This window comes from Octopus bimaculoides, chromosome 3 (genome assembly GCF_046866305.1).
Source record: "Octopus bimaculoides isolate indiv1 chromosome 3, ASM4686630v1, whole genome shotgun sequence".
NCBI lineage: Eukaryota > Metazoa > Mollusca > Cephalopoda > Octopoda > Octopodidae > Octopus > Octopus bimaculoides.
Genome location: NC_142930.1, coordinates 137657614 through 137677241, shown reverse-complemented (window position 1 = coordinate 137677241; position 19628 = coordinate 137657614). Strand labels below are relative to the sequence as shown.

Below are 19628 nucleotides of genomic sequence, written 5' to 3'. Positions count from 1 at the left end.
GGTACATTTTGTGGAGGTGGTGGTACCGCTTGTAGTGTTTGTGATGGGAGGGAAGGAGTGTATGGGTGTCGGTGGTGATGGTGCTGTTGATATTAACAAGAGGCCAGAGAAATTCGTTGCTAAAGTTGAACTGATGTTATCCCAGCTGTAAGATATCTTTGTCTTAAGAGGAACGTGCATGTGTGTGTGTGTGTGTTGTGTGTGGGTAGGTGGGCGCGAGCACGCGTATGTGTGCGAGCATGTGTACATACAAAAATACATACATTTATACTTACATGCATATGTATGTATGAATGTATGTACGCACATATATGTATGCGTTTGTGTGAGTGAGGTGTCTGTGTATAGGTAAAGTGTGCCCGAACGTGAATGTGTGTATAAATGGGCGAGACAAAACATTTTCTCACTTCTACAGAACAAATGTATATATGTATATATATATGTGTATGTATGTATATACCATGTGTACATATATGTATACATATATATCACGTATAAATATATTATACAAATATATGATTGTATATGTATGTGTATATGTGTGTGTACACACGCACAAAATTCTGGTACACACACACGCGCGATCACTCATACACCCATACACAGAATAAAAAGGACAGACAGACAGATAGATAGATAGATAGATAGATAGATAGATAGATAGATAGATAGATAGATAGATAGATAGATAGATAGATAGAATTTCTATTTAGTCATTTTATCTGTTAACGTAAGATATTATGTTTCTTAGAATAAAGAGTCTTCACCCTGTCATTATTTATACTTTTGATATGGAATTTTGTCAGAAGATTCTTGAAATAAACAGTTTTCTGCTATGAAAATCTTGAATAATATATTTAACCTTAACCACTTTTGTCCTAATTTCATGTTCAACCAAAAAGGAGACGTTACATTCATTTGGTCCATTGTATGTAGAAGAATGTATTGCATTACACTTTAATATTGATTTATGTGATGGCAACTCTGATACACTTACCGTATTTAGATATTCTGTTATAAATTCGAAGCGATGTCTTGATTTAAATATTTACGATAACCGAACAATACTTTTTTATCTCCTGGAAACTAATTCAGTATCACTTCATTGATTAACTCAACATCAGCATCTTAGAAAATTAAAAGTCACATTTTAGAAAATGTTCAAGGTTTGATAACTTTATTATGGACTGTAGACTCCGACGACTTACCAGCGATGTCTCATTTTTCTGGGATCTTATTTTCCTTCTTTGTTTCTTCGTGTTCAGTGCCACCCCATACACAAAATGAAGTTGTTAATTTCAACTTTCTGCTTTTACTCCGCTGAATTTTCTGGATATAATTTAAACCGCGTGTTTTCACATGAATTATTAAAATTGCTGTCAATAATGTTTTCTCTATTGTTATGTTGATTATAGCTAATATTTGTCTTGTGTGTGTGTGTGTGTGTGTGTGTGTGTGTGTGTGTGTGTGTGTGTGTGTGGTAAAACTAGCTCTAGTATAATAAATATTATTAAATACATATATTAATGTATATATGCTTTGTGTATTTTCGGGTGGCTGCAATGGTGGCAGAGTATATAACTCTCAAGACACTGGTGCTAAAAAACACCTTAGAGTCATGGACAAACGGCACAACTGCCCTTCAGTCCCATTTGGGATTGATGGACATCGATGTTTCGCCATTTTTGTGCCTTGTCAACACCACGCACCCGCCTAGTTTGAAGGCAAATTTTCTCTTAGGCTGGTACTTAATTTATCGACCCCGAAAGGATGAAAGGCAAAGTCGGCCTCGGCAGAATTTGATCTCACAACGTAGCGACGGGCGAAATACCGTTAAGTATTTCGCCCGGCGTACTAACGATTCTGCCAGCTCGCCGCCTTTGATGATGATGATGATGATGATGATGATGATGATGATGATGATGATGATGATGATGATAATAATAATAATAATAATAATAATAATAATAATAATAATAATGATAATAATAATAATAATAACAATAATAATAATAACTACATACATACATACATACATACATACATACATACATACATACATACATACATAGACATAGTTCTTGTGAGATCTATTAACATTCTAACCAATACTTTTCGGAGGAAGCGTGAGACACGGGCAATTCACCCCAGTGATTAATATCAGCTTTAGTAATTATAAGAGCTTTTTCACTCTGTAAAGCGCCATTAAATGGATTGAGTTAAAAGCTTTGTGAGGGCTGAGCTATTCCTCCTCGTGAAACTCGCCAAATATCTATAGCAAATGAAGAATATTAGTCCTATTTATCCAGGAATCAGAGAAATTGTAACTGTGAAGTTCTTGTCTATCTTAGGTGTATTCGCTAATATAACAGACTTCTTCACGGAAGCATAGTTTAACCAGTATTTGTTCGGCTCTAGATGATTGAGAAGTATAAAGATTTTGAGTGAACAAACACTGTGTAGTGGGGATTACAACCTTCTTTACGGAAAACAAACAGTTAAGTGGGAGCTAACATATTTAATATAAGTATTTAAAATGTTTACCTAACAATATTCACCATGTTATATACCACTAAACAACAAATGTGTATATTTGTGCTTGTACGTGTATATGTGCTATTAAAGTAAACTCAGACTCTTATCTTTTAAAATAAACATAATGAACCTATTAAAGAACAATTGTAATTATAAAATGTATGTGATAAGCATTATTACAAAAACTTCTGATAAATATAATTACAATATTCTGTTTCATCTGGACTGATCCGAATTGCGTTTACATTTCCCTTTACAGGAACGCTATACATTTCAACCCTTTTTTTCAGCATTTTTACTTTTATTTTCGGTTTTATTTTACATATTTTTATTGACATTGATTTTTAATATATATATATATATATATATATATATATAAAGAAGTAAAAATTGTTATTGCTTTTATTGCTGTAATATTTACTTTGTAATGTCTGTGTGATCTTGTCGATTATAATGATCTTTGTACTTACATGAAACGTTTAGAGTGACGTCAGTCAAAGCAAATTTAGTCTTTGAAACGAGTTCGATGTGAATTCGATGTACTATTGACAAGTTCCCAAAAAGTTTGATTCTATTCACACCTTCGATTAAAAAATACGTGTTATTAAGTATTAAGTCTGGTTTAGAGACTTTAATGTAGAAGGTTGCGTCGTCTGTTTTATTTATTTCAAAATGGAAAACAATGTCTTGTGGATTAGTTATTTTAATATGGAGGGTACTGTAATTTCTAGAACTTGCTTGAATTGTTATAGCAGATATGCAAAATGAAGGATTGTAAGAGAAAAGAGGTGTTTTACCGTCACCAACTTTTATATTCGAAAGTGTTTTATTTGTGTTCAATAAATAAATATCGTTCGTCAGAATACAAGTTTTGACACCCACCTGTTGAAAAGCCATTCTAAAAGGGTTAACATCAAGACCAATATAATAAGCAGCGCGCATAACATCACAGGCTCCGGTTGAGAAATCCGATGTTGGATGCCAATACAAACGATTGGCTAACATAAATGCGTGATAGGCATCTTTGATTGGAATTCTATAATCCTGGACCACGTAGTAGAATGCTTTGTTATAAATACCACAACCAAAATGAGGGTCTAAGCTCTCGGTGTAATTATCGTAATGGTTCACAGACAGTTTATCCTTTGAGGGATCATCTAAAGATCTAAATCCTCTATGATCAGATTTTGTTATATAGTTCCCTATTGACCAGTCATTTTGTCCGAGATATGCTTCCAGAGTTTCACCTGTTATATCAGAGAATGATTCGTCCATAGAGCCAGACTGTCCGAAATTCAAAAGACAGGAATGTTGTTCGGTGAAGCCATGTGCCACTTCATGACCTATGATATCAGCCACTGTATAAGGATAAGAAAACTCTCCTCCGTTACCAAAATTGCATTGCTTTCCGTCCCAGAATGCATTGTCAATATCATAATATACTCCAATTATTAATTTATTCCGCAAAATTTTAGTCCCGTACCAGGAAAGAAACATATCGAAAAGAGCACTGCCGTAATACAGGGCATCACGGGCAGGAGAATTAGCTCCATTCACTGAATCATCAAAATTATCGAAGCATTTATAGCTGACTACATTGTCAGTATCCCTATAGGTTGGACGTCCACTAAAATTGAGAACTTTTACATATTGGTTCTCCAGAAAACAGGTATTCCCTTGGTTTCTCTTCACAAAAATTTTCCGATTGTCTCTGCTGTAAACAAACGTTCCACTTTTCTCATTACCACCGTGACCAGTGAGTAAATGGTCAGCAAAAGTATCAAGCTTCGACCACTGTAACAAAATATCTCCGGTATGAGCGCTTATAAGAAACGCCGGTCGCTTAACCACTTCATCAGTATATATTAGGTAATCAATTTCGTAGATCAAACTTACATCACCGAAATCATCGACGTAAACTTTTCTGTGCGAATTATAGTTGTAAATGTACTTTTTAAACTGACCGTGCCCAGCCGAGATGATTGCAATGTCGAAAGCCTCTTCCTTGGTTAATGTCGCCGATAATAATTTATCCCAGTGATGATAGATACTCAGTCCGTGGATAGCAAAACCGCTTGCCAAACCGGTTAGTTCACCATTAGATTCGATTACGACCGAAAGTGTTCCATCGTAGATAGGAATGTCTTTGTACAATTGTCGCAACTTTAAGATCTGAAGTCCTTGGCTTGTGTTAAATTGATCAATGACATCGAAACTGTTCGGTGGCACAAGACCAAAGAGATCTGTGAGTGCAGTTGCTTTATTCAGCCGGTAATTGTATTGTAATTGTTCTTTAACATTAATACGATTCAAACGTCGCCCAACGGGTCTCGGCATAAGAACTGTAGAGACAAAATAAAGAATTACAATGAGCAAAGTATATATTCATGCATTTCCATGTGTACACACGAACACACACACACACACACACACACACGCGCACACACACATTTAGTTTCAGTGCAGTTCAAGTATAGGGACATAAAATCCTAAGTAACTGTAGAAGAGTGTAAGCTGGAATTATAACCCAACCAGCCAATTTCATTATGATTTACATTATGTTACTCATTCTTCTGAATGAAACGTAAGAGAGTGTAGTAAAATAATTTTATACACAATTTCACCTGTTTCATCTTATTCTCTCTCTCTCTCTCTCCCTATATATATATTTGTATATATATATATATATATATATATATATACACACATACATATACGTGTGGTTGTGTGTGTGCGCATATATATATAGGTTTTTTTATATCCTTTTCTACTCTAGGCACAAGACCCGAAATTTTGAGGGAGGGAGCCAGTCGATTACATCGACTCCAGTACACAACTGGTACTTAATTTATCGACCCCAAAAGGATGAAAGGCAAAGTCGACCTCGGCGGAATTTGAACTCAGAACATAAAGACAGACGAAATACCGCTAAACATTTCGTCCAGCGTGCTAACGTTTCTGCCAGCTCGCCTTTTTTTTTCTTCTATATCATCGTAGTCAACGAAGAACGAATATTTTTTGACTGAGCTCAGAATGCCTCGGTTTGTCTGTCACTGAGGAGACTAGACGAGGTGAATCATTAACATATATTCATGCGCGTATGTACGCACATATGTATATGTATGTAGGTACGTATTTTGTATATATTTTCACGTTTTTGCTTTTCCATAAATTTGTTAAATGCGCATGGACATTTAGCACTCTCCATTTATCATTGTTATTACTGACAAGGTTCATTAGATTGTTGAGACTAGATCAATCTGTTGTTGAGACTAGATCAATCTGTTGTTGAGACTAGATCAATCTGCGATATTATCCTACCATCTCCGTTTAGTTAACCTACGATTTCTTCTATCTTTAGCTAGTCTCTTAAGACATTCTGCTGAGAGGACTTAGTGAAGATTTAACATACCCAATATATATATATATATATATATATATATATATATATATATCATTAAGATTTAAAATCTATATAAACATATACATTTGGGGAAGTCAAAAGTTATCTGCACTTTTGCCGTTGGCTGCACTGCCTTCAGCGCTCGCGGGCGAAAAAGTTGGTACTCTTGTGGTTCTGTAACCGAGGTTTGACCTTGATCGCTCCAGTTTTCTTTCTTGTGTTACAGAGTAAGCAAGACCACACCGCTGGCAGTGTGCAACAAGGAACAGAGATCATTGACCTGATTTTTCTGGTCTGAAAGTATGTCAGGGACTGAAATTCATTGTAATTCAGCGCTCTACCGCATGGAACTGTGTATGAAAGGATCGAGAAGTTTAAAAACGATCGGACAAGCGTGAAGCACGAAGAGAGAGAGCAGAATATCCATCAACCTCCACCACTGAGATGGTTCAGTCAAAACAACGAATAACTATCGATGAGGAGGCATGTTCTCTGCAAATAAGTCATAATCCTACATTCGAAATCATCCGTGACAAACTTCGCTTACGAAAAATCTATGCGAGATTGGTGCCAAGAGAGCTTACCGAAGCACAAAGTGCAATTGTGCGGAGATCTGTCAATGCTTACTCGACTACTACAACGATGAAGGCGAAGCTCTTTTGAAGTGAATAGTTACAGAAGATGTGACCTGGGCCCTATCACTTTGAGCCAGAATCCAAAAGTCAGAGTATATAGTGGAAACACTCGGAATCCCCCACGAAAAAGAAATTCAAGACTCAACTTTCCACAGGAAAAGTTATGCAACCGTTTTAGGAGACGCAAAAGAGCCTATTCCAGAACATTACCTGTAAAAGGGGTCAACAGTCATCAGTGAAATGCTGGTCAACAAAACTGAAACCAGCAATTCGCACCAAACATCAAGTTTTATTGTTAAAGTAAGTGTTATTGTTGCACGCCAATGTATGTCCATATATGGCCGCCCATATCGTTGAAATCATTGAAAAATTGGAATTCATATAAGTGGAACATCCTGTATACAGTCTGAATCTTGCCCCTTCCATCTATCACCTCTTTGGACCGCTCAAACATTCTTTACGAGGTCGTTGATTTGCTACGGACGAAGAAACGAAGGAAGCGACACATAAATGGCTGCGCAACCAACCGAAAGCCTTCTTCTCCGATGGAATAAGCAAGCTAGTGGACCACTGGAAGAAGTACATCGAAAAGCAAGGAAATTATGTCGAAAAATGATGTAATTGTTCAACAAAAGTGTCTATAATTTTTTACTTACCATCATATATATATATATATTTACAAGTGTGTGTATGTGTGCGTGTGAGCTTATGTGTCTGTATATACACACACACATACACACACATATATATATATGCATATATATACGTATATATACATGTACACAAGCATGCATATATACATACATACATACATACATACATATGTGTTTGTATGAAATAAATCGTTTTTAACGGTTGATGTAAAAATCTTAAATAATAGCGAGTAAAATATTGGGTTATGATATATATATATATATATATATATATACAGAAAGAGAGAGAGAGACAGAGACAGACAGACAGACAGACAGACAGACAGACAGACAGACAGACAGAGAAAGGTAGAATGATAGATATACATGCGTAGATATATCTATACACAAACATTAATGTAGATAGATAGATAGATAGATAGATAGATAGATAGATAGATGCACACACACACACACATAATATATATATACATACATATACACTCACACACACACACTTTTGGATAATTTAACATGCAAAACATAACATTTTAGTAAAAAAAATTTAGGTTTGCTGTAAAAAGAAGGCAAGGCAGTAAAATTATTGGGATCGATTTGAACGGTTTTCTACTCTAGATTTCCAGCAGAGATTGAATACTAAACTTATGCCCGCAGAAAGAACAGCTCGTTCATATTTATAGTGTATGCTCACTAAAACCCATTTAAACTGGTGAGTCTAATTTGCATAATATTGCCTACCCTATTTGGTGCACTATGAATGAATGAGTCAATTATTCCATGTTATCAGTGTATGCACTCTGGTGCAAATTAGACTATTTAAGCGGCGTCCTAGTTTTTACGGACAATAAATAGTTATAAGTTACTAATCGTTCAGTGCACAAAAAATGAATACTCTTTGTCTCGTGAAAGTCTAACAGATCATTTGTGTTCTTTCTCTCTACAGGAGACAAAGTAACAAGTGAAGGAACAATTTTGTTTACTTTTCACAGCGAGGCTAAAATTGCATGCTTTATCCTTAACAATTTGTTTATGTGCGCGCGTGTGCATGTGTGTGCGTGTGTGTGTGTGTGTGAGTATTCATACACACACACACACACACTCATTATATATATATATATATATATATACATTATATTATATTTCGTTTTTGGATTTGGTTTGCAAGATTTTTTGTGATTTCGTGTGTTGAAGCATATTCTGTTGTGTCTGGGGAGAGTCATTTTCTTATTGTGCCTTAAAATTTAACACACTCACCGGTTATTGATAAGGTTGCAAGACGCAACGAAAATTTTAGGAAAATAAAAAGAAAAATAAGTGAAAATTTTACCGGTGCGTGTGTTAAATTTTAAGGCAAAATAAGAAAATGACTCTCCCCAGACACAACAGAATACATTATATTATATTATATTATATTATATTATATTATATTACTTTATATCATTTTATATATTATGTTTACTTGTTTCTGAGCGGCAGAAAGTTACAAAAGTGACATAAGACTCGAGAATTTCGTGCATGGTCTATATCACTGTCACTTTGTAAATTTCTGCCGATTAAAAATAAAAATAAGTATATATGCTCATGTATTGATATCTATTTCTTTTGTCTGTTGTGTCATATATATATATATATATATATATATATATATATATCGATGCAACCATAGACATGCCATACATACACGTGCTAGCGCGCACACACAAACATCCATAGAACATAGGAACCCACACGAATAACTAAACATATTATGTACGTAGAAATATATAAACATAAAAGCAAGTAAGAAGAAATTAGAAGCAAATACTCACTGACAACCAGTTCAAAATAATACCAAGAATATATTCTAAAATATAGCATTGTTTAGCAACACTTTCTGGAAAAACACGTGCAGCTTGCAGACGATTCGTTCGCCATGACGTGAAGAAAGCTATCCCAGAATTCCTGAAAACACGCAGTTCGTTGAGTTAAGAGCTAATGTCAGTTTATCTGATAATTTTTTTTAAGTTGTGTCAGTCTGGTAGAGAAGTTTATATACGGCAGTAAACTTCGTGGGGAAAAGAAGGAAAGAATATGCAAGCAAACCGAAACGAAGAAAGAAAGAAAGAAAGTTGGAAAGTAAAGAAAAGCGGAGAAAAGAAGAGCAGTGAAAATAGAAAAGTTTATAGAAGCACTGAGAAATACAAAGATATAAGAGATTATTGAGGGAAAGCGAGAGGGGGTTGATAAAAAAAGAGAGGAGAGGAGAGGAGAAGGAGAAAAATAGATAGATAGATAGATAGATAGATAGGTATCTAGGTAAGTATGTAGATACGTAGTTAAGAACAGATAGTTAGATAAATAGATAGATAGATAGATAGATAGATAGATAGATAGATAGATAGATAGATAGATAGATAGATAGATAGATAGATACCTGAAGTTGCAAAAAATAAATAAATTACGGTGAAACATCGATGAGACTGATTTTGGTGCGACGTGGGTGTAAAAAGGTTTGTTTCATTAAAAAAATACGCGCGAGAACGCACACCTGGACAATTGCTTATAGACATACATTCACTCACAGAAATACAGGACGCACAAATAAAACAATTTTGTTTGTGTTGTCAATTGATCTGAAGGAGTACATGAATACCCACGCAATTACATAAATACTCCATCAACTACTTCGAAATACATAAACATTCAGATTCATATCGCTGGCCACAATGCAGATAGGGATATGCAGGCAAACCTACTCTCACAATCGTATTCACGCATACACACGAATTACACACACACACACACACACACACACACACACACACACACACACACACACACACACTCACTCTCTCTCTATCTCTCTCTCTCTCTCTCACCCTCTCTCTCTCTCTTTCTCGCACATATACACAGTGCGTGCGGGCAAATACACTTGCACACGCATAAATAACAATACCAATACGTACACAAACACACGACACAAGACGCGTAAAGATCAGTCGATCATTACTTTTTTATCAGCCAAGATAATATAAAGATGATTATGTATCATATTCACTAATAATATACATATATTTGTGAGTACGTAGATTATGTATGTATGTATGTATGTATGCATGCATGTACATATGTATGTACGAAGGCTGATCAATAAGTATCCGGACTGTTTTCATAGTAACGAAGCTAAATCATGCACAGTAAAGTCACTTGGCACAGGTTGATCTTGAATTCTGCTGTGCATGCGCAGTAAGTTTTAACGTTCTAGCCCACTTCTGCTGTTTCCAGCACTGTTTGGAAGGAGAATCTGTAGCGTGTGATCGTCGCATTGACCACGACAGAGAAAGTTGCCATGGCGATACCTGCTCAGAGGCCTGCGCAAAGTTGCAGAAACTGTATGGGGTGAAGTGTATGAGCCGCACGCAAGTGTACGAGTGGTACAGACATTTCCAAGATGGCCGAAAAAATGTCGATACTATCGAACATTTTCGGAGACCCGCAACCAGCAGAACTGAGAAAAGCATCGCAGATGTGCGTGTAGCTGTGACGGGAAATCGTCGAATCACCATCCGTGAGTTATCAGAGGATGTGCAGATTAGTTACGGTTCAGTTCTGTCCATTATCACTGAAGATTTGGGTATGAGACGTGTATCTGCCAAGTTTGTACCAAAACTGCTTTCAGCTGACCAAAAAGACACTCGGGTTTCAGTTGCGCAAGATCTCCTTGATTGTATCGAGAACGATGAAAACATTTTGAAAACTTTGCGTAGGCCTCTGAGCAGGTATCGCCAAGCTTTTGGCAAAATTTGATGCAGATTCTGTGCTCAATTTCCCCTGTCATGGGCAATGCGACGATCACACGCTATACATGTTCCTTCGAAGCACTGCTGTAAACAGCGGAAGTAAGCTAAAACGATAAAACTTAGTACGCATACGCAGAAGAGTTCAAGCTCAATCTGTGCCAAGCAGCTTTACTCTGCGTGCTTTAGCTTCGTTACTATGACAACAGTCCGGATACTTATTGATCATGCCTCGTACGTATGTATGTCATTCAGTTTATTTCAAGATTTCTTGCCAATAGAGAAAGAATCGGTTTCTAAACTAGAACCAAGGTTCCTTCATTGGGATTTCAACATCAATAACAGGGTATTTTTGTTTGTATGTATGTATATATGTATGTATGTATGTATGTATGTATGTATGTAGGTAGGTATGTTTGAATGTACGTACGTACGTATGTATGTATGTATGTGCAGATTTGATTGTTTTATGTATCTAGTCCCATGCATAGAGTTACATGTCTAGACATGTTCCTATATATTTAAATGATAAACTTCTGGAAAGTTTTAGAGATTTTTACAGTTCCAGTGATGGCTTGGATCTTTAGTTTTCGAATCAGCTTTCTCCTTTCTGGTTTTGAGAAGCCTAATTTCTCAAGATTGGTATTTAAGTAGTGTGTTACATATCCCAGGCCCCCAATAATTACAAGTATATATCTGAACTAGTAATATGAATAGAGTAACTGTAGATTTCGCAATAGTTCAGCATAGGTGTTTTCTTTTTCATTGATATTCAGCTTTATGTTAACATCCGCTGGGCAGATAATTTCCACAGCCGTGCACAGTTTCTCTTCTCTATCTCAAATCATTATATCAGGTCTGTTGTGCTTACGGTTTATTGAGGTCTTCACTAGTACATTCCACCAGTAGAGAGGCAAAATCAAATGTATGGATGGCCTGACGATACCGTCGGGGGATGTTATAAAGCAGATAGAAGAGACGGGCTATAAGCACCTGGGGATTTTGGAAATGGATAAACTGATGGAGAAAGAAATGACAGAAAAAGTTAAGGTGGAGTACTTGCACAGACTGAGACTGATCCTTAAGTCGAAATTAAACGGACGGAATAAGATTGAAACTATCAATACCTTCGCTCCTTAGATATGGAGCAGGGGTAATCACATAGACAGTAGACGAACTAAACAACTTAGACAGAAAGACAAGGAAATTGTTATCTAGATATGGGAAAAGTGACACAGACAGACTGTATGTAACAAGAAAAAGAGAGGGAAGAGTACTTGGATGCGAATACAGCAGAAGAAAATAACATATGGTACGTAAAAAATCCCCCTGTACCGCTATTATTAGAAGAAGGTCAGGTTTGTGTAGGATGAAAGATTGCAAAGATAAAGCACTGTACAAGCAGTTGAAAACGAATGAAACTGAAAATAGGTGGGTAAAGAAAAGAATGCATGGACAATTTCATAGGGATGTTGAAGATAAGACTGACAGAGAAAATAGATGGCTATGGATGACTAAAACTGATTTAAAACGGGAAACGGAAGCTCTAATCTGTGCTGCCCAAGAGCAAGCACTAAGAACAAACTACATAAAATACAGAATAGACAACACATTAGAAAGTGATCAGTGCAGAATTTGTGGACAAAATGGTGAAACAGTATGGCATATTACCAGTCAATGTACGCCTCTAGCCCAGAAGGAATATAAGAGATGCCACGACAATATAGCAAGGCTTGCCCATTGGACACTTTGCAATAAGTATGCATTGACAGAGCAAAAAATTGGTACGACCATAAACCCGAAGGCATCATAGAAAATGATAATGCAAAGATCAGCCAGACATACTCTTAACTGAGAAAAAAAGCAAACTGTGCTGGATTATAGATATAGCTTACGCAGCCGACAAGGTATGCGATAAGGAAGAAAGAAAAGTCGATAGATATGACAGGTCAGTTTTAGAGGTTAAGCAGTTATGGTCGATGAAAAAGGTGGTAGTAGTACCAATAATTGTCGGAGCCCTGGGAACAGTAAGTAAAAATCTTGATAAAATAGCACTGCTTGGAACCGCTTGAATACTCCGGAAGGTACTCGAAAAATAAGGGGTGTTACCTTAGTTCAATGGTAGTGAACAGCTGACACCGTAGTACATCTCCAGCATTAGAAGCTGTGCAAAGACAATAATAATAATAATAATAATAATAATAATAATAATAATAATAATAATAATAATAATAATAACGCTTTCTACTATAGGCACAAGGCCTGAAATTTGGGGGAGGGGAATAGTTGATTACATCAACGCAGTATTCAGCTGGTATTTATTTTATCGATCTCGAAAGGTCGTTTCGCAGTTACAAAGAGAAGAAGCATTTTGCACACTCCTACTAGGTAATTTTCTTCTGCTTATACTGGATGTGAAACAAGCAAAGTTTTTGGCGCAACTGTAGTTCATATTAACGCTGTTTTTCTCAAAATGTTATGATATCTATCATTGGGAAATGCTTATGTATAAGATTTACAAAATCTTACATAAAGGATCATATTATTTCATATTTTGTTTCCAATGTATTTGTGTTTGAAGTCTTAGTGCTTTCTGTAAATAGTGTATTTTATTTTTGAAATTGCTTTCAGTAATGCTTCATTCCAATAATGAGTAGCATTATTAAGGTATTCTATGTACGTTGATAAGCTGGGTTAATACTTGCAAATATTATTAACCTTGTTTTTAAGGTTTATTGGAGACGGTTGGGATTTATATTAATATACTGCAATTTCTCGTTAGGCTTATAGAGAGGCAATATTTATTCGTACCAAACTCTAAGAAATTAACTATACCTAGATTCGTGTCTACTGTAACCTTTAAACTTATCCCATAATATGTTAATGAACTTCTACCTATCAATATTCATTGTATGTTCATTCAACCCTCGCAAAAGAAAAGCTCCTCATCACAATAAAGACTGAACTCTGCATAACAGAATCTCTTCATGTTTAAGATGTACAATTCACAAACCTCGACCCCATTTTACAATCCCATGGTTACATTGAAAATTTTCTGACCAAAGTGCAACCGAAAGATTTCTTAGCATGTATAACGGTTTTATTGGTAGTCACTAGTTTTTCTACAACATAGTAGTTAAAATAATCGTAATTTTGAGGCTGCTTATTTTACACTCATTTACGAGTGTATATTTTAACTGTCTTGAGTGGAAGTTGATATTGATAAAGCCGTCCCTTAACTTGTAAAGGATATCAATAAATATTATCTCTCAAGTTAAAATGTACGTTATGTTAGCGTAAGTCCTGTACGGACGCTGTATGTTGAAGATCGTGTCCTCATTACGTACCGCTATAAAAAAAAAAACGTTACAGATTATTAAACAGAATTAAATATGTTAAACAGGTTGGGAATAATTGAAGAAAGATGAAATATCATTTTATATAGTTTATTTATATACATTTATACGTATATTATTTTTCTAGTTAATTCTTAGGCTTAACCAATGAAACACGACAACCAAAATAGGTGTCAGATTTTTAGAGAGTATTTCTCATGGTAACCACCATTACTCTGGATTTGAGTGACGTGGATTCGTTTAGACAACCACAGACACTAAAGTTTTCCCCAAAATCCAGGGTTTTTATAACTGCTCAACTTGACTTTTAAGAATTGAAATTGCATAAAAATAGTCTTTTACTAATTTTCAGAATTCAAATATGAGCAGTTATTTCAACCAATGGGAAAACGACAATCATATTTCCTCGGCAATACGACATTACACCATATTGCTGGCTGTTATGAATTGGCGCTACGCTATATGAATGGCTGCACGCTACACATGCATTATGATATTAATGATGGATGAATCACTGATTGAAATGAGACTCTATCAAATATTAAAGCTTTTTCAAGAAAGGATTTCGTTAAAAGCGGATAGAACACTATTACATCGAACTTCATAAATTTACGAAGGCGCTTATTTTTGTTACTGAACCATTTGATAACCGATAAATTATTATTATTATTATTATTATTATTATTATTATTATTATTATTATTATTATTATTATTATTATTATTATAACGGAAGAGAAGTTGCCCGTGAAATGTTAAAAATGGTGGAATCTAAAGTATTTTTACTTAACGTACCGATATCACTTTCATCTAGATTTATTATTTATTACGGGCTTGGCGAGAAAGTTAGATTTATGGCTTTTAAAAGTAATATATGGTCTGCACAAAGTTTCTACTTTATCATCTATTTTTAGGCTAAGAGCTACTTTTTTTGCTTCTAAATTAATAAGCATGGTAAGTACCAGAATTGCTTTTCATATAGGTATTATTACGTATCTTTGTATACATACATATAAACATATCCATGTGTGTGTGCGAGCATATATATTTTAGATAGATAGATAGATAGATAGATAGATAGATAGATAGATAGATAGATAGATAGATAGATATACGCATATATAGTATAAAGCTTGCATACACACACACACACACTCACTCAATCTTATTGTAAATGGAATAGAAAAGGCAAAAGTGTTGAGATCCCCATGATTTCAAAGCCCAATATGTGCTTTACTTTATGCCTCTACTTTTAACCCAAGAAATAATAACATATTTAACTACATAAAAAAAAACAACATACATATTCTACTTGAAAATAAGAATGAAAAATCCTAGAAAATCAACTTATCATCAAAAGCAAAAAGCAACCGATAACTTTGAAGAACATTCTAACTTCAGCAAAAGTTTTCAAACAAGTGCCCAACCCCAGGATTACTAAATATGGTAGACAAAACTAAGGTACGTGTCTGTACATAACTGAAGGTTCGGATTTCAGATTTAAAGATGGACAAGTCTTCAAAGTGAAGAAAACTTCACTTGCAAAAATCAAAATTTAATTTGGGTTTATCGCTTCGCAGAAGATTGACGGTGCACAAACAACAAATAAATAATGACAGAACTAGAAAAATCCTGTTACGCACACATGTAGCAACATGTGCCGGAATGGAACCGTCAAATCTTAAAATATTTCCATCTTACAAATGCCCGGACTCTACGGCAGAAGAACAGCGAATAAACAAATAAAGACAATTTATTATAAAATATAAGCCCTGCTTGAATGGTTGACATACAATTTCCTTGACTTAAGGGCAATCCGGCTACACTTGCACCGCCAGAAAATTTAACAGCGAGCGTGACGAAGAGGACAGTGGTGTACAGAACGCTGTCCACGACATCGAAAAAATAGAAGTAGCCACAGTAGAGGCTATAGAGGAATGCTTAAAGGAGGTAAAAAAAACCCTCACAACATTTTACACGAGCGGGAGGAAATATGGCACGGTGGAGATAAGGTCCGCTAGCGATAAACCACTCCACTGTGGCGCTAAGGACACCAGAGTGGGTACTTCTGTCGACTTACTGTGGCAAACGAGTGGCCAGAGTAAGGATTGGCAAAGTACCCCCCCCCCACACCCGGAGATTGAGGAGTGACGAGGATGAAAGAGGTAAACTATTGGGGCTACGGCCTCGAAGTGGCAATCCAAGTCAGTTTACAAGACTTGCATGAGATAGCGGAGAAGGTAATACTACCAGAGGACGTGAAATTGAGAAAGGTGGTTGGGGAAAGACCTCTAACTTGTTACCATGAGAGCAAGGTGTCCCCAGAACGACGATAATGGTGAAAAGGAATAACAGCAGCAGGGTGACGAGCAGGAGCAAAATGCCGAAGCGACGATCCCAGTATGTGAGAAGTGTCCAGAGAAGGTGGAGAAGGAGTATACGGTGATGAATAGGAAGAAGAAAGGGAAAGAAGACATGAAGTCACCGCCAAAGAGTCCACTAAAGAAAAGAAAGGAGAGTAAGCAAGAAGCACAACATGAGACATCAACAACATCAAAGGAAGCCAACGCGGAAAAACAAGTGGTACTACAGAAACAAACAAATAAAAGAGAACTAAAACATAAATGGCATATGGTAACATATGTGAAAAGTACAGAGATAGAGAAGGAAATCACAGAAATGAAATCAGTAATAAGAGTGAAACTAACGACGGAATACTATCCAGAGAGCACCAAAGCAATTATTATTGACGACGAGAGATGTGAAAAACTACGAGAACGGTTCGGAAAGATAGACCCAACGGGAGTACGCGTCGAGTTCGCCGACTTGCCGCCAGTAGTAGAGTACGACGACCTGTTGCCGTACATAAAATGGTAAAAATAAAAAAAAATAAATAAAAAAATAAAAAAGTAAGAAAATATTTTAAAATTTTAAATGACTGTAAAAACAGGTGCAAAAAGGGGAAAGAAAGAAGAAAAGAGAACTGATTTATAAACGTTAAATGAAAATCATTTAAATGATACTGCCTGCAAGTGGGGAGCAGGCAAGCCATTTCATCCTCATTATTATTATCCATCCTTCATTCATTCGTTCTGTGTAATTTGTCCCCACTGTGGTGTTTTGCCTGTCCTTGTGCTGTCCCCTCTGTGTTACGGCCTGCATGCCGAATAAGGGAAGTACAGTCAGCGAGGTACGCTTTTCGGGCTAGTCCCGCAGAAACGACGAAATACGTCGTCATTATGCGAGACTTAACATATATCATACTATATATAAATTTATATACAATTACATAACGAAATTTTCAGTGACAGAGAAATTATTCGACTCTAAACTGCAGAAACATGACAAAGATTATTACATCACGGACATGATCAACGTGAATAGTAGAGAATAAATACTATTAAAAGATAACATGAAACCCAAGAGAAATAGAACGAGTCTCATTATAAAAAGAAAGAACACAAAATTAAGCACGAAAAGAAAATAGAGCAAAAGTTGAAGGGGAAAGACTAAGATTTACTGAGACAGATAATATCTCGTCATTTTATGCGGGTACTACAGATGTATTGTAGTGTAAATGTCGTGACGTCATGAGGTAGTTACAGCATGCGAATGTACTTTGAATTACAGATTCTGTAAATGTGGCGAGCTTGCACGCAATTTCCGTCTACACGACATAACTTACAATGCTTGGGGCGACAAGAAACTATAATAGAAGACACTTGTTCAAGATACCACAACAATGAGATTGAACGCGATGCCTGACAATCGCGAAGTGAACTTCTTCACCATTCGGCCATACCTATGTCCAAACAATATTGGATACATCAGTAGATAGAACATACATACATACGTACGTACGTACGTACATACATACATACATACATACATACATACATACATACATGCATACATATGAGTATATGGATGCTGGTTATATGTGTGTGCTTGCGTCAAAATACGTATACTTATCAAAATACTTCGTCTTTTGTATCTAGTTTGCAAGATTCATTATGTGAATTCGTGTGTTGAAACAAATTTTGTTGCGTCTGGGGAGGCTTATACTGCCTTAATATCTAAAACACTCACAGGTTCAATTTCCACTCATTTATTTTTAGTTTTTAGTTGTTGTTTTTTTTTTTAGTGTCTTCCAAAAGTTTTCGTTGCTTTTGCAACTTTGTCAGTGGATGTTAATTCCATTGACAAGGTTGCAAAACAAAGAAAAGTTTTGGAAGGCACAAAAAATAATAATGAGCGGAAATTGAACAGTTGAGTGTGTTAGATATTAAGGCAATATAACCCTCCCTAGACACAACAAAACTTATCAAAATAATATTTCTCTTATTCTTTTATTCTTTGTCATTTATTTACGAGTAACTATATGTAGACCCATTAACTGTAAATAGAAAATAATCTACGTCCATTTCATGTCATTCGAAACCGCTAAGCTTATAGGCAACCATCAAATAACGACATGCTGTATAATCGAACTCAGTGAAACCTAGTTTATTGAATGAGGTACTTTTTGAAAAGTCATCTGACAAGATACATCTACACCGAAGGATGCACCATATCTAGTTGTATAGTACTTCACCCGCGAATGTTCAATGTTAGATGGGTCGAAACGTTCGCTGTGATAAATAATCATGTGAATTTCATTTTCTCTTTCTCTCATTTGTTATACACACTTACAAACACACGCACACATATACACACACACACAAGCGCGCGCGCACGCACACACGCACACACACACACACACACACACACACACACACACATACATGCTTATGAAGACGCACACACATGCATGAACTCAAAGAAATTTTTCTCTGAACAGCTTTTCTTGAAATTTCCTCTTAAGCAATGCCACAGTGCTTATGTTAAGCAATGGGTGTGGTCTATCTTCTGACATTTCAGTTTCCTCAGACTTTCAGCAGACAACAAGCAAGAAGAACAATCTGTTTAGTTGCTGTCGAGATATTATGAAGCACGCTAGTTGGTCATAGTCAATTTCTCCCACTGTCTTTGTAGTTTTTGCTCTCTCCTACACCATTCTCCCTCACACTCCTTCCCTCCAATCTCCCCTTCCCCCCTCTCTCTATCTCTCTTTCTCTCTCTATCTCTCTTTCTCTCTCTATCTCTCTTTCTCTCTCTATCTCTCCCCCGATATATATATATATATATATATATATATATACATACGAGGTCTGAGCCATAGTTATCCGGACTGTTGCCATAGTAACGAAGCTAAATCATGCACAGTAAAGC

At 36.0% G+C, this 19628-nt stretch overlaps 1 protein-coding gene across 1 annotated transcript; it reads right to left on the bottom strand.

Moving 5' to 3' along the window:
• Positions 1–2877: 2877 nt before the first annotated feature.
• On the bottom strand, positions 2878–9991 carry LOC106877843 (uncharacterized). Its single transcript, XM_014926875.3, has 2 exons — positions 9035–9991; positions 2878–4877 (listed from the first exon to the last, which is right to left on the bottom strand). Exons 1-2 carry the CDS (start codon positions 9081–9083, stop codon positions 2953–2955), a joined length of 1974 nt encoding a protein of 657 aa, XP_014782361.2. The 5' UTR covers positions 9084–9991; the 3' UTR covers positions 2878–2952.
• Between the last annotated feature and the right edge of the window lie 9637 nt (positions 9992–19628).